This window comes from Scyliorhinus torazame, chromosome 29 (assembly GCF_047496885.1).
Source record: "Scyliorhinus torazame isolate Kashiwa2021f chromosome 29, sScyTor2.1, whole genome shotgun sequence".
NCBI lineage: Eukaryota > Metazoa > Chordata > Chondrichthyes > Carcharhiniformes > Scyliorhinidae > Scyliorhinus > Scyliorhinus torazame.
In genome coordinates, this window is record NC_092735.1 from 22,898,286 (window position 1) to 22,912,947 (window position 14,662).

General features: G+C 50.9%; 1 protein-coding gene across 3 annotated transcripts in view; it reads left to right on the top strand.

The window, feature by feature from the left end:
* Positions 1–2,811: 2,811 nt before the first annotated feature.
* Positions 2,812–14,662, top strand: part of ncf4 (neutrophil cytosolic factor 4) — a 47,924-nt gene continuing 36,073 nt past the window's right edge. The window contains exons 1-3 of one of the 3 annotated variants that reach the window (XM_072492191.1): positions 2,812–2,940; positions 3,417–3,501; positions 5,691–5,844. In XM_072492191.1, the coding sequence (XP_072348292.1) occupies positions 2,906–2,940; positions 3,417–3,501; positions 5,691–5,844 (274 nt within the window). In that variant the 5' untranslated portion in view covers positions 2,812–2,905. Of the gene's footprint in view, positions 2,941–2,977; positions 3,248–3,416; positions 3,502–5,690; positions 5,845–14,662 lie in introns of those variants that run through there. The other 2 variants (XM_072492193.1, XM_072492192.1) reach the window with 2 other exon arrangements.

The window sequence follows — 14,662 nt, forward strand, 5'->3', positions numbered from 1 at the left end:
GACATTTAAGGGGCATCTTGACAAATATATGAATCGGATGGGAATAGAAGGATACGGACCCAGGAAGTGTAGAAGATTGTAGTTTAGTCGGGCAGTATGGTCGGCACGGGCTTGGAGGGCCGAAGGGCCTGTTCCTGTGCTGTACATTTCTTTGTTCTTTGTTCTTTGTTCCTTGGCCAGCCGGGCCTATAGGCGATTCCAGATGCACAGCAATGGGGTTTTCCTTTCAAATGGCCGAGGAAGTCAGTTGTTTGTCAAGGTAGCAGTGGTTCATCACTACCTTCCCAAGGGGCAATTAGGGGTGGGCAATAAATGCTGGCCTCGCCAGCGATGCCCCCCCCACCCCCACCCACCCCTCAACAACCCCCCCCCCCCCGGCCGAATCCTGCGACCAAATAAAATGAGCGCAGTCGCCTTGATTGATGCGGTTTTCCGCCTCCAGGACTATTTACCCCCCCCATTGGCAGAGCTACGAGATGGAAGAGCTGGGGTAACTAGTGGTGTCGCCTTGGGCCAGTAACCCAGAGACGCAGGGCAATGCTCTGGGGACCCGGGTTTGAATCCCACCACGGCAGGTGGCAAGGAATTTGAATTCGATAAAAATCTGAAATTCAGTGAAAACCCACCAATGTTCCTTCTAAGGAGGGAAATCAGCTGGCGGGGCGGAAATTTGTCCGGCGCGGGCCTAGCCCCTTAAGGTTGGGGCTCGGCCCCCAAAGATGCGGAGTATTCCGCAACTTTGGGGTGGCGCGATGCCCGACCGATTTGCGCCGTTTTGGGCGCCAGTCGGCGGACATCGCGCCGATACCGGAGAATTTCGCCCGTGACTCCAGACCCGCAACCACGCGTTTGACTCCTAACTGCCCCCTCTGAATAGCCTCGCGCTGAGCTGACGGGCGATTCGGGATGAATGTTGGCCCAGCCGGCGCCACCCACTGCCTGAATAACAACAAAAAAGAAAGATTAAGCAGCCCGACTGACGGCTGAGTGGCCGTCATCCAAAGGGCAAACCACATGGCTGAGCATCTGGAGCCCCCATAAGGGCGGTACGTGCTTGACCCAGGGGACAACGTCACCTGCCTGGCTACCCTGAGGAGCGCCAGTGTCTCTCCCACTCTCGGGCGGGGGAATCCCCCCGGGGAAAACAAATTAGAACCAGTTCCGCCCCACTTAAAGCCGTTTGTTCAAAGGGGCCACACCACCTCGCAAAGTTATCTGTTGCCTGACTGCTTTAGGTCGGTCGCCTGTGTCATAAAAATATTTCTGCTGGGACTGAAGGTGATTCAGCCTCTCCCCAGAGTTATCTTTCTCGAAACTATACAACATTGTGCAATAGTTGAGCAAGGGCCATAAAGCAAGCTAGATTTCGTTTCTCGAAGGGTTACAGTTGAAAGGCAAGGGCGTCAGCCTAAACCTGCCTTGAACCTTGGTTAGGCTACGCTCAGAGTAAGGATGGCAAGTCACTGGGGGATGGTGCAGAGGAGGTTTACAAGGATGTTGGCAGAAATGTCTGGGCTAACACACGGCAGTAAAGGATCGACAGGGGACCTTTTCTCTCGGGGAAAAGGTCGGCTGAGACGGTGACCTTTAAAACGCTGAAAGTTTTAGATGGAGCGGAAACTGAGTGAATGTTTCCTCTCGTGGGGCAAGGGCTGAACTGGAGGTCACCAGTACGGGTCAGGGGCAGGAGGAGGCGGTGGAATCCCTACAGTGCACAAGGAGGCCACCCGGCCCATCCACGTCTGCACCGACCCTCCGAAACAGCACCCCACCCAGGACCACTGACCCCCCTCCCCGCACCCTAACCCCGTAACCCCCGCCTAACCTGCACATCTTTGGACACTAAGGGGCAATTTAGCACGGCCAATCCACCTAACCCGCACATCTTAGGGCAGCACGGTAGCATAGTGGTTAGCACAATTGCTTCACAGCTCCAGGGTCCCAGGTTTGATTCACCGCTGGGTCACTGTCTGTGCGGAGTCTGCACGTTCTCCCCGTGTCTGCGTGGGTTTCCTCCGGGTGTTCCGGTTTCCTCCCACAGTCCAAAGACGTGCAGGTTAGGTGGATTGGCCGCGCTAAATTGCCCCTTAGTGTCCAAAATTGCCCTTAGTGTTGGGTGGGGTTACTGGGTTATGGGGATAGGGTGGAGGTGTGCGGTTGGGTAGGGTGCTCTTTCCAAGAGCCGGGGCAGACAGTGAATCGAACCTGGGACCTTGGCGCTGTGAAACCACAGTGCTATTCACTTGCGCTACCGTGCTGCCCACACGCGCCTCGGAATCAGAGGTTTGTAGTCCCACTCCACGCTTTGAATTGAAAAATCAAAGAGTGAGAGTGTGCTGCACTGGTCTTTATCACAAAGGCAGGACTCTGTCTAGCCCGATCGCTGGCATGGACTAGAGGCCACCTGGTCACCTCGGCATTGCCAGCTTGGCACCCTGGCAGCACCACCTGGGCACCTTGATACTGCTAGGGACTGTAAAGATTCCATGACTGCGGTTTATTGAACATCTTGTTCCACTTGCGTCGCGCCTCCGGGTCAAGCGGGGATGGAATTGACCGCGCACTGCCCCAGGGGGCCGTGACAAGAGCCAGACAAATACATTCTTGATTAACAAGGGGAGGGGTGGGGGGAGGGGGGAGATATGTTAGCGGGGCGGGGGCGGCGGGAGTCAGGCCGGAGTGTGGAGTCGAGGTTACAATCAGGTCAGCCATTGAGGGGGCCGAGTGGCTCCTGATTGGCACGTCCGTACGAATGAGGAGCCTTGGGAACTCCTGCTGGGCAGTCAGCACTTCAGGAATGCAAGTTGCTCCCGTTCTGCAGCTGATACTCGGGTTACACCTGAGCCGGAGACACCTGCAGAAACCTCGCCCTGCAACGCCAGGATTTAGAGATAACTCACTCAAAATGAAAAACCAGCCTGTCCAGAAAGAAAAAAACAGGTCAGGTGATAGTCCTCTGATTGGAAAACTGGTTTCAGCCTCCACGGCATCTGACACAGCAACAAATCTATCTCTCGCTCTCTCCGTGACGGCAGTGCTGTTTATATATAGAAGGGGCAGTTAGTTCCCCAAAGGCAGGATATTCTGTTGCAACTCGCTCGTCAGGGCACGGTTCCTCAAATCTAGTTTCAGGCTGACAAAAGCGGCATTGGCGACAACTTGTGAATCAACGTTTGCTCATTTACTTTGCTGCCTTCTCTGGCACGGCGCAGGCTTGGGAGATGCAGCGGCAACTGAGAGAGGAGAGGTGAGGGGCGGGCAAGGGCGAGTTCAGCTGCTGGCCGGGGTTTGAAGGGAGCGGGGCGAGGTGTGGAGGGGGGGAGGGGGGGTGGGGGGGGTTATCAGATCGGGTGACCGACAGGGCTGGAAAGCAGAGAGAACTAGGCAGGAGCTCAGATTCCTCTTTGCCGTTTCAGTGACTACGACCAGCTACCCGACAACGTGCCAGTCTCTGCCCACATCGCCGACGCAGAGCTGAGTAAAGGGTTCAACAGCCACTATGTGAGTATTCCGCCTCTTAAACGGCCAGGTTATCTTTGTGGGGGGGGGGGGGGGGGGGGGGTTTCACGGATGTGTGCGCTTTGGCAAAAAAATGTGAGCCAGCCAGTTGCGCGCAGCAAGATTTTGCCCCAGATAGCGGCGGGCAGACAGTGCACGGAGGTACTGTCGCTGGAATAGTAACTCAGAGGCCCAGGTTAATGCCCATGAGGGCCCGGGTTCGAATCCCACCACGGCAGATGGCGGAAATTAACTCGGCACTGTAAATTCTATGATTCTATAAAACGTTTGGATTTATAAGTCTAAATGACAGCCATGAAATTGTTCCCTCTGGAAGCACCGAGCTGCTTGGTTGAAGGGCACCAGAGATGGACGATAAATGAGGGGGAAAATGAGCGTCGACTTAATTATGTCAAGATGGCCTTTTAACGAACATGCGTGACATGCTAATTTATTGAACGCAAAATAGCTGCCCGACGTTATCCGTCGGGAAGCTCAACCCCGCCTTTAAAGTCACCGGGATCAGAATTCCGACAGTTCGTCCCTCCGTCGGGAAACGGACTCCTGGCCTCGCACCACATTAGGTACCTGCGTCCCGTCCTGCTTCCCACTCCTGGCGGGTCCTGACGATTCGGCCCAACGTTTGAACACGACTCTCCTTCCATTCCGGAGGATTGATCTGGAGGCGTTAACTCTCTCTCCACCGACTCTGCCAGATCTGCTGGAATTTTCCCCTCCCTCCCCGCCCCTGCACTTTCTGTTCGTTTTAAAGTTTCAGGTTTGCGGCACCCGCCGTATCTTCTTTTGCTCGTTTCCTCGGTTTTAATGTCTGGCCTGAAAGATGGTTCACTCGCCAGCACGACGCTAACAGAACCCGCCTCCGTTATGCCCCCAGGTTGGCCGAGTGGGGATTGACCCCACGACCTTCTGGTCCAGTGTTCTACAAAATCGGAGAAGACCACACAATCCCTAAAACCTGTGCCATCGCTGGACAAGGCCATTGCCGTTCCTTTATCACAACCCCCATTTCTCGGATAGCCTTTCACTTCCTTTGTTCTCTCATGGGATGTGAGCGTCATCAGCGGGACCGGCACTCGTTATCGATCCCCAATTGCCCTTGAACTGCCCGGTTTCTGGGCCATTTCCGAGGGCAGTTTAGAAGCAACCACATTGCTGTGGGTCGGGAGTCACATGTAGATGGTGGCATAGTGGTAATGTCACTGGGCTAGTACTCCAGAGGCTGGACATATCCCCTGGCACCACAGGTTCAAATCCTACAGCCGCTGGTGGAATTTAAGTTCGACGAATAGATCAAGAATTACCCTCAGTAATGGCCACTGGCAATTGCCGTTAAGAAACGGTGGGCTGGATTCTCCGTATCAGCGGCTAGGTGCCAGCTCGAATGAAGAATCCGCGGGAGGTTTACATGGAAAACAATTGGCGCCAATCCATCACCAATTCCGGGATTGGCCAGGGGCTAGCACAGAGGCTGGGTGAAACTCCCGGCTCCCGCGGCAAAAACGTCCGGTGAATGGCTGGGTCCCTGCCGTGTAAGCGCACATTTGACGACCTGCAGCGGTCGCGCCATGTAACATGGCGCCGGCCGTGCGCGGAGCCGACCCACCATCCGCGACCCCACGGGCAACCCCTGGCCAACCCCCACCAGTCTCCCCTGCCTTCATGGAAGCCCCCCCCCCCCTCCCCGGCCAGCGGCACGTTTCCCATCCGATCGTGGCGGCACTGGGCACAGTTCACAGCTGCCACGCCGGGTCCCCGACTGCTGAGACCGTTGCAAAGTCGTTGCATCGGCGCGCGGTGTGCGACGACGCCACGTTTGAGGGGCCGGAGCAGACTGACCGGCGTCAAATGGGCGCCGGCCCCGACTTGGGCGTCGGAGTCGATTCTCCGTCTGATCGCTGATTACGGTCCTTTAGGGAAGGAAATCTGCCGCCCTCACCTGGTCTGGCCTACATGTGACTCCAGACCCACGGTGGTGAGGTTGACTCATACCTGCCCTCTCTGAAACGGCCCTCAGCAAACCACTCAATTCGAGGGCAATTAGGGACGGACAACAAATGTTGGCCCAGCTAGTGACGTGAACGAATTAAGGACTTGGCCCTGGACACACCTGCCCACAGGTTGGGGGTTTGACATTCCCGTTTCAGTAAGGTCAGCTTTTGTTCTTCCCTCAGGTCTTCACAATCCAGGTGAAGCAGAAAGGTGGCGGTAAGTATTTCATCTTCCGTCGCTATCGGCAGTTTTATAACCTTCAGGTTAAACTTCAGGAGAAATTCACTCCAGAGAACCACAAGAACACCTACACCTGTGACGTGCCTCCTCTACCAGGTAAGGAGACATAGCAATTGCCAGGCTAGGCTGGCACTACCCGTGGCTCATACTGCTTAGACACCAATGAACAGTCTTGTAGAAGCTACAAAGAAGTCTCCATTAACATTATTGAACTCTGCACGGATTTACAGTGGACGGTACATGAATGAGGAGGACTCCATGGCATGTCCTTACATGTTGCTAACTAGCTCTACACTGCCAAACCTAAGCTCTCGGTCAGGTGCCTCCTTACATCACCAGTGCGCAGTATTGTACTCAGTCCCAGGTTAACCCTTAATGCACTGGATCTTTCTATGCCCAGCCCTGACAATGGAATACTCCATTACTACTACACACGAACATACAAATTCGGAGCTGGAGTAGGCTATTCAGCCCCTCGAGCCTTCTCCGTCATTCACTAAGATCATGGCTGATCTGACTGTAACCACAACCCCACATTCCTGCCGACCCCCCCCCCCCCCCCCTCCCGATAACCTTTCACCCCCCTTTGCTTATCAAGAGTCTATCAACTTCTGCCTCAAAGGTATTCAAAGACCTCAACCTGCTTTTGAGGGCGAGAATTCCAAAGCCCCGCATCGTAGATCATAGATTTTACCTTGCAGAATGAGGCCATTCGGCCCATCGAGTCTGCACCGGCCCATGGAAAGATCACCCCACCTAAGCCCACATCTCCACCCTATTCCCTGTAACCCAGTAACCACATATAACCATTTTGGATGTGGAGATTCTGGCGTTGGACTGGGGTGAGCCCAATAAGAAGTCTTACAACAGATTCACCTGAGGAAGGAGCAGTGCTCCGAAAGCTAGGGATTTGAAAAAAACCTGTTGCACTTTAATCTGGTGTTGTGAAACCTTTTTGGACACCAAGGGCAATTTAGCATGTCCAATCCACCTTTCCTGCACATCTTTGGACTGTGGGAGGAAACCGGAGCACCCGGAGGAAACCCACGCACACACGGGGAGAACGACTCCGCACAGACAGTGACCCAAGCGGCGAATCGAACCTGGGACCCTGGAGCTGTGAAGCAACTGTGCTAACCACTGTGCTACCATATCGCTATCTGAGAGTACCTCTTTCTCTCTGAGAGAAAAAAAAGTTTCTTAATCTCGTTTTACCTCTGTTTAATTTCTGATTCTTTATCAGTGAGGGAATCGAGGGTGAAGGTTTAGGAGGCGGATCATTCTGCCAGAATCCTGTGTACGCCTGAGCTCACAGCGCCAAATAATGTAGGAGCGATTTCAAGACCTGTGTATTGAGTCAGCTTCCACGTGGGGTTATTCCCTGCGGCCCAGCTCAGTACAGAGAGGAACAAACATGACGACCTGGACAAAGATGGCTTATTTAATCAAGCTTGTTACGTGTACACGGAGAACAGACTGGATATCGGCCAAGACCCGTTCTGCCGAACACAGTAATGACACAAAGTTCAAAAATCAATAGCCCACCCCAGCTGAACGCAATCCAATCCCTGAAGCTGCTTCTTTTAAACTTATCCAATAGAATGGCAAGCAGTGTTTAAACTTCACCCAATAGAGTCGCAAGCAGCGCATGATTGATCCTCATCCTGACAGCTGCGTACTATCCCAGCAGCTTGCTGATGTTTGTGAGAAACAGAACAACAGAACCAGCACCCTGAATTGTTTCACAAAGACAAGATGTCAGAAGCAATGTCCTTTTGGTCAAGTTAGCTATCCTAAATCCCATTTGATTACTTATTACTGCTACGTCCTAAATTGCATGTTTAATGGTTAATAATGATTACTCAGTCCTATATTTTTTTTCATTTTTTTTTCTTCATATAATTCATCTCAATCCTTAATAAAACAACTTATGTAAAACTACACTAGTGGCATGCTAACGATTCAGTTTTAAGAGGTATCATCGCTGAACCCCTCCTTCAGAGGGTTGCGGGGATAAGGCGGGAAAGTGGAGTTGAGGATTATCACATCAGATCGCCTGTGGTCTCGTTGAATGACGGAGTAGACTCGATGGGCCGAATGGCCTGCTTCTGCTCCTATGTCGTACAGTCACATGGTCTTTCTCTTCATCGGGCAACCCTTTATTTTCAAATAGTCACCCCGAGTTCTAGATTCTCCCATAAGAGGAAATATCCTCTTCACATCCACTCTGTCCCCTCAAGATTCCTCTATGTTTCAATCAAGTCGCCCCTCACTCTTCTAAACTCCAATGGAAATAAATCCAGCCTCTCCAAACTTTCCTCAGCAGACAACCTGCCCAATCCAGGTATTGATCCAGTAAATATTCTCTGAACTGCTTCCAATGCATTTACACCTCTCCGTAAATAAGAAGACCAACATTGGACACTGAACTAAAAGCAAAATACTGCAGGTGCTGGAAATCTGAAACCAAAACAGAAAATGCTGGGAAAAACACAGCAGGTCTGACAGCCTCTGCTGAGAGATAAACAGAGTTAATGTTTCGAGTCCATGTGACTCCCCTTCAGAGATGAATGTAAAGCGAGGAGCGTGCTGATTGCTCACACCTGTGAGAGCCGTGCGCTCCCTCTGAAATGAAAATCGCTCATTGTCACAAGTAGGCTTCAAAGGAAGTTACTGTGAAAAGCCCCTAGTTGCCACATTCCGGCACCTGTTCAGGGAGGCTGTTACGGGAATTGAACGGTGCTGCTGGCCTGCTTTCAAGGCCAGCGATTTAGCCCTGTGCTAAACAGCCCCTGTGTCCAAAGTGTAAATATTTCTGTTGCTTTTACCATTTGAAGTTGTTGATTCCATTAATATATGAATGATTAAACTTGTCGTGAAAAGTCAGCGTGTATTAAATGTATTTCATCTTATTCATGGGGTCAGGGTTGGTGAATAAGCCCGATTTCAATCTTGCGGCCCACTGAAATGAAGGAGGGTCACTCAGGCAGCCCACTCACCAGCCTCGGTTGCCCATCACTCTTCCAGATGATAGCGCTTGTGGGTTTGGAAGGTGCTGTCGAAGGAGCCTTGGAGAGTTCTTGCAGTGCAGCTGGTTGATGGTACGCATGGCTGCCGCTACGTGTCGGTGGAGGAGGGAGTGAATGTTTGTGGAAGAGGGAGCAACCAGTCGGGCTGCTTTAACTGGATTATTGATCTATTTGCCTAATGTTACGGAACCCGGTCCAGACCTCAATCGATATCCGGAAACCAAATGGAATCCCAACAATGTTTCAATTTGTAAACGGTGAGGAAAGGATACTTCGCTCCAGGATTGATCCCTTGACAACTCAGGATCTTTAATATTGAAACAAACTTTATTGTTAACACAGGAGTAACCCCACAAACTTTCAGTTGCCCGTTTTGAATTTGAACAAAGCTTGGCAGTTAACTGCCCCGTGCTGCATTCTCCATGGCAACGCTCGTACCCGTCATAGTCAACCTGCTCGGTTTGAATTTGAACAAAGCTTGGCAGTTAACTGTTCCGTGCTGCATTCTCCATGGCAATGCCTCCACCAATCAGAGTTCAGTTTCCAACCAATCAGCGTTCTCTTCTCTTTCAATAACGTAGGGCGGGACTTTCTGTGCGCCTCCCTGCGGCATGTTTTCTGCTGGCGGAGGTGGCTAGCCGTTGCATCCGTCCGGTCCCGTCGATGTCTACGGCTTTTGCATGGCTCCGCCTCCCTGTCACCGGGGAACGTTGCCGCGTTACCTTCAGCGGGACCGGAAGATCCCACCATCGGAAAGGGCTGGGACATCCCACCTTCGACTGGTTTACGAGTCGGTTTATAAGAGGGCGACTGTTCTGCAGATGGTCTGAGAGGTTAGGCTACTTGCGATACCCAATAATGGTGTGAGCTGGAGCTACACCCGTGAAATAGTTCAGATGTAAGGGGGCGTTTCTCTTTTGCAGAGTCAATGACTGTTCAAACAAGCTTCCATGTGAGGAGGAAGGGGGTGGGGTGGGAGGGTGTGGTTGGGGGGGGGGGGGGGGGGGGGGGGGAGGGCCTCAGTCAATTGAAGACAAACTGGTTAAGTTACTAAGTGGAGCAATTGCCGGTCAGAGACCAGAACGGGTTAGCTAGTTTAGATTTTGATAGTCTCGGCAGAATGATGCCACTGTTGCCCAAATGCTTTAGGAAATTGGGAAAGGATTTTCCGGAATTATTCTTGCATTGGCCGTGGGGACGTGGTAAACGTTCCGGTCCGGGGCGGAATGACGGCACAGTGGTTAGCACTGCCGCCTCGCAGCGCCAGGGTCCCGGGATCGTTTCCGGCCTTGGGTGACTGTCTGTGTGGAGTTTTCTCCCCGTATCTGTGTGGGTTTCCTCCGGGTGCTCCGGTTTCCTCCCACAGTCCAAAGATTACAGGTTGGCCTTGCTGAATTGCCCCTTGGTGTTCAAAGATGTGCAGGTGAGTTGGGGTTACGGGGATAGGGTGGGGGACTGGGCCTAGGGAGGGTGCTCTTTCAGAGGGTTGGTCCAGGCCCGATGGCCCTCCTTCAGCACTGTAGGGATTCAATTCTATGGTCCCACAAAAATAAAGACAAACTTACCTGTTGTCTCCTCTGTGGCTGGGCCCCCAGCTGATAGTGACGAGGAGCCTGCGCAGAGAAAGCCGCACGGGCTTTACACCTGATTTGGGTGGGTGAAGAGGCTACCTGGTGGGTGACACCACCGTAGCCATGGGAACGGTGGACTGGTGAGGTAACCCCACTCCTTCCAGGATTGGCCTGGAGTCTCCGGGAATTGAAGGTCAATCTCCCGGGACACTTTCACCCCGCGATGGAAGCTCCACGAATATAATTAATCGCAATTGGCACCCCTGCTAAATTGCCCATCCCTGCCAGACCAGTAGGCCTTAAACATACCACAGTCCAAGGTGGCCAATTATCCCGGATTGGAAGAGATTGTCCCTCATTCTGATTGTGGATACTTTGTCCCTGAGGGGAGGGCATTTTGGCCTGCGTTCCTCGGAGAGGCTGTGGAAGACTGAGCCAGGAGCCTCCAGGGTGAGTTGGAGCGTTTTCGAATGGGACTGGCAGTGAGTGGGTCAGATAGCAGAGTGACTCAACAAGATAACTTGACTACAAGGGGCAGCACAGTGGGGCAGTGGTTACCATTGCTGCCTCACGGCGCCGAGGTCCCAGGTTCGATCCCGGCTCTGGGTCACTGTCCGTGAGGAGTTTGCACATTCTCCCCGTGTCTGCGTGGGATCCGCCCCCACAACCCAAAGATGTGCAGGGTAGGTCAATTGGCCATGTTAAATTGCCCCTTAATTGGAAACAATGGATTGGGTACTCTAAATTTTAAAAAATTTAATGAAAAGATAACTTGACTACAAACCCACTCCTCCCGCCTGTTATAATGGCCTCAAAACCGGCCCATCCGTGCTCTCATGCCTACTGACCCCCTACAATCTCTCAGGGTCACTCGCGCACACACCCTCCTCGACTCTAGTTCCACGGTGAATTTATCCCGTAGGCATCAGTCACCCTGAGGTGAAAAGGTTTCGAGAATCCTGACAGTCTTCACACTTTGCATTTCTCTCTGGTGGCACTGTGAACACAATGATAAAAATATGTCACAACACTGCGTCTTCCAGAACACTGTCCCAACATTTGTCCCAATGTTGTATGCAAAAGTTCCCTTGCCCTAAGCCCAAGTCCTTCTACTCTCTGTGAATCAACAGTTCTCCTTTCTCAATGTTAACCACACTAGATGGCAGCCTAACACATAGATGGAGAACAACACATTCTTATTGAATCAATTTTAACGTTGGTGGCCTCTTCAGTTCACTATTGTGTCTTTTGCATCTGTGCAGAATTGTTCTAATGATAATAATAATCTTTATTAGTGTCACAAGTAGGCTCACATTAACACTGCAATGAAGTTACTGTGAAAAGCCCCTCGTCGCCACACTCCGGCGCCTGTTCGGGTACACGGAGGGGGAATTCAGAATGTCCAATTCACCTAACAAGCACGTCTTTCGTGATTTGTGGGAGAAAACCGGAGCACCCAGAGGAAACCCACGCAGACACGGGGAGAATGTGCAGACTCCGCACAGACAGTGACCCAAGGATGGAATGGAACCCGGGTCCCTGGCGCTGTGAAGCAGCAGTGCTAACCACTGTGCTGTTGTGCCGCCCTGCCTTAACATCTTCTCCATCCTATCTTAACAATTTCTCTCGTTGATATCTGTTTGGATCATATTCCCCAGTCTCCCCCCACCACCCCCCCCCCCCCACCCCGGCCATACTAAATTGCCCCTTAGTGTCAAAAGATGTGCAGGTTAGGTGGACCGGCCACGCTAAATTGTCCCAGAGATGTGCAGATTAGGTGGGGTAACAGGGAGGGCGAGGGTAGTGGGTCCAGACAGGGTGCTCTTTCAGAGGGTTGGGACACACCCAATGGGCCAAATGGCCTCCCATGCATTTGAGGTAGCTGCTCCAAATCATGAGAGATCCGGAGAGAGTAGATCAAAAGACTGTTTCCACTGATGGAAGGATCGAGAACGAGAGGGGCACAGATTTAAGATAATTGGAAAAAGTAGATACAGGGGGATGAGTAACTTTCTCACGCAGCGGTGGTTAAGACCTGGAATGCGTTGCCTGAGAGTGTGGTGGAGAGAGGTTCAGTCGAAGCTTTCAAGAGGAAATTGGATTATTATTTGAGAAGGAAGAATCTTCAAGGTTATGGGTGTTAGGATACCAGACCAGACCCCAACATTTGTTAGGATAACGGACTAGAACCCCAAACAATTGTTTTAAATTTGTAAAACTTTGAGGAAAGGGTACTTCACCCCAGGAATGATGACTATTTTTTTGTGCAAACAAACTTTAAACACAGAATTAATCACATTAGCATCAAAGAAATAACTTTACAATTATCAATTAAACAATTCCTAAACAAAAGTAAAAAGTTAAAGTAACTATCTATAACTTGCTTCTAATTCCAATTGAGCAACCCAATACAGTTCAAAAGCCACTTATAAATAAAGTTAACAAACCGATTACCTGCTTAGCGGTGTAGAGACTTTGGTGAGAGTTCCTTTCAAGAACAGATTTAGTACACTTCTGCTCAACCTCGCAGCATTTACAAAAGGTGCTGTTCAACTTAAAATCCTTCTGTCTTGTCAGACTCAAATCCAATGCCGAATGGTAAAACTACAGGCAGACCTGGCTCCTCCGATTAATTAAATAATCTGTATCCTACTAAGTTCCATGACCTGCATAGATAGGACTAGGCACCACGGCCCCATAAATTATCTACCCTTCAGGGAATCTCCAGCAATAATAACAATGTTCCATTAGCCTTCTATATGTAAACAAGTATGCTCTTTCAAGGAACTAGAACAGACACAATAGGCTGAAATGCCTTGTGTGGCAATTCTAGGATTGTTTAGGTTTTCCTCAGGTTAGTGTGCTCATTATAAATCTTTTTCCTTCTGCGCCCTGTTAGAGAGCCATCACTTCTACCACTCTCTCCAATTCCAATTCACTTCCCGCACCTGGTGTGCACTAAGGTTTTGTTTGTCCCCATCGTGAGTTTTGCCTGGAATAGGCCGCTAGTCCGTCGCCAGGCGCTTTTGGCTTGAGGGGCGCCACTCCACATCAAGCGTGGCTGACCAGGGGTCTCTCCTGTTCTTACCGCCAGCCATTGACGTGTGTTGGGAGGATTCACAGGTTGACACGCTCAACCTGTTTTGGCCGCGTTATGAATGCACCTTCCTCGGCCATCGAGTCCTGGGGTGGGTCTCGAACCCGGAGCATCCGGCTCAGAGGCAGGGACGCTAACCCACTGTACCACTAGACCTCCTCCTACCGCTCTCTGCAAAAACTGAATTGTTTTGGAAATCGATACTCCCAAAATAAAATGCCGTTTGTTCTTGGCATGAGGGCAACACTGAAAAGTCAGTATTTATTGCCCACCACCAGTTGCCCAATGACACGAGGAATCAACCATGTAACTTGATCATGAAGGATGACAGAACCAAGGCAGATAGATGGAGTTAAGATACAGGTCGGCCACGATCTCATTGACTGGGAAAACAATAGGTGCGAGGGCCCGAATGGCCTTCTTCCATTCCAACACTCCTATAACAGAAGATACCCATAGACCTGACCAGACAGGAGTGATAGATTCCCACCCCCTTGGGGCAGGAATTGGTTGGGATCTTACAGCTAAACGCTGGTGTTCATTGGCACTTTCCTGGTGAGAGATGAAGTTAGTCGGCTTTCCAATTCTAAGCCATCCCTCTCCCTCTGTTCTTCCCGGAATAACAATTTATTGCAATTATCAAAAGAAACCACTGAACTCTTGACACAGACAGGCTGAAAAATGTTAGAGCCACTTTACCATCTTCGACTGTCTGTATTGTTCACAGTAACTTGAGTGTGAAGGATCCTTCATTTTCAAACCATATTGGGTTTAATCGGTACCATTCTGTCTTGTTTCAAACTTAGCTGGATTAGATTCCACTTGTGGCTAATTTTATCCCTTTCCTCTGCATGTTGTACTTCCAACATACGTTGGGGTTAGACTGCAAAACCTTCAGGTAGTCTAATATTTATTCCCCATTGTGAACTGGCATTTCCTATTCGAAGCCTCCGTCACTTAAAGGAGGTTCTGATTCTATTGGAACCTGTCGCACTGCTCCACCTAGTACGATTCGGGACAATTATTCAGCAAAAACAGAAAGTGTTGGAAACCGCACGATCCATGGCCATCTTAGGAGGGAGTAACAGAGTTAGCACTTCAGGACAATGAGCTTTCGTCAGTAGTGGAAGATGTTAGAGATTGAATAAGCAGGATAGAGCTGTGACAAGATTTGGGCTTGGGGGTGTTACTGTCTTGTCAAATTACATTGTTAAAGT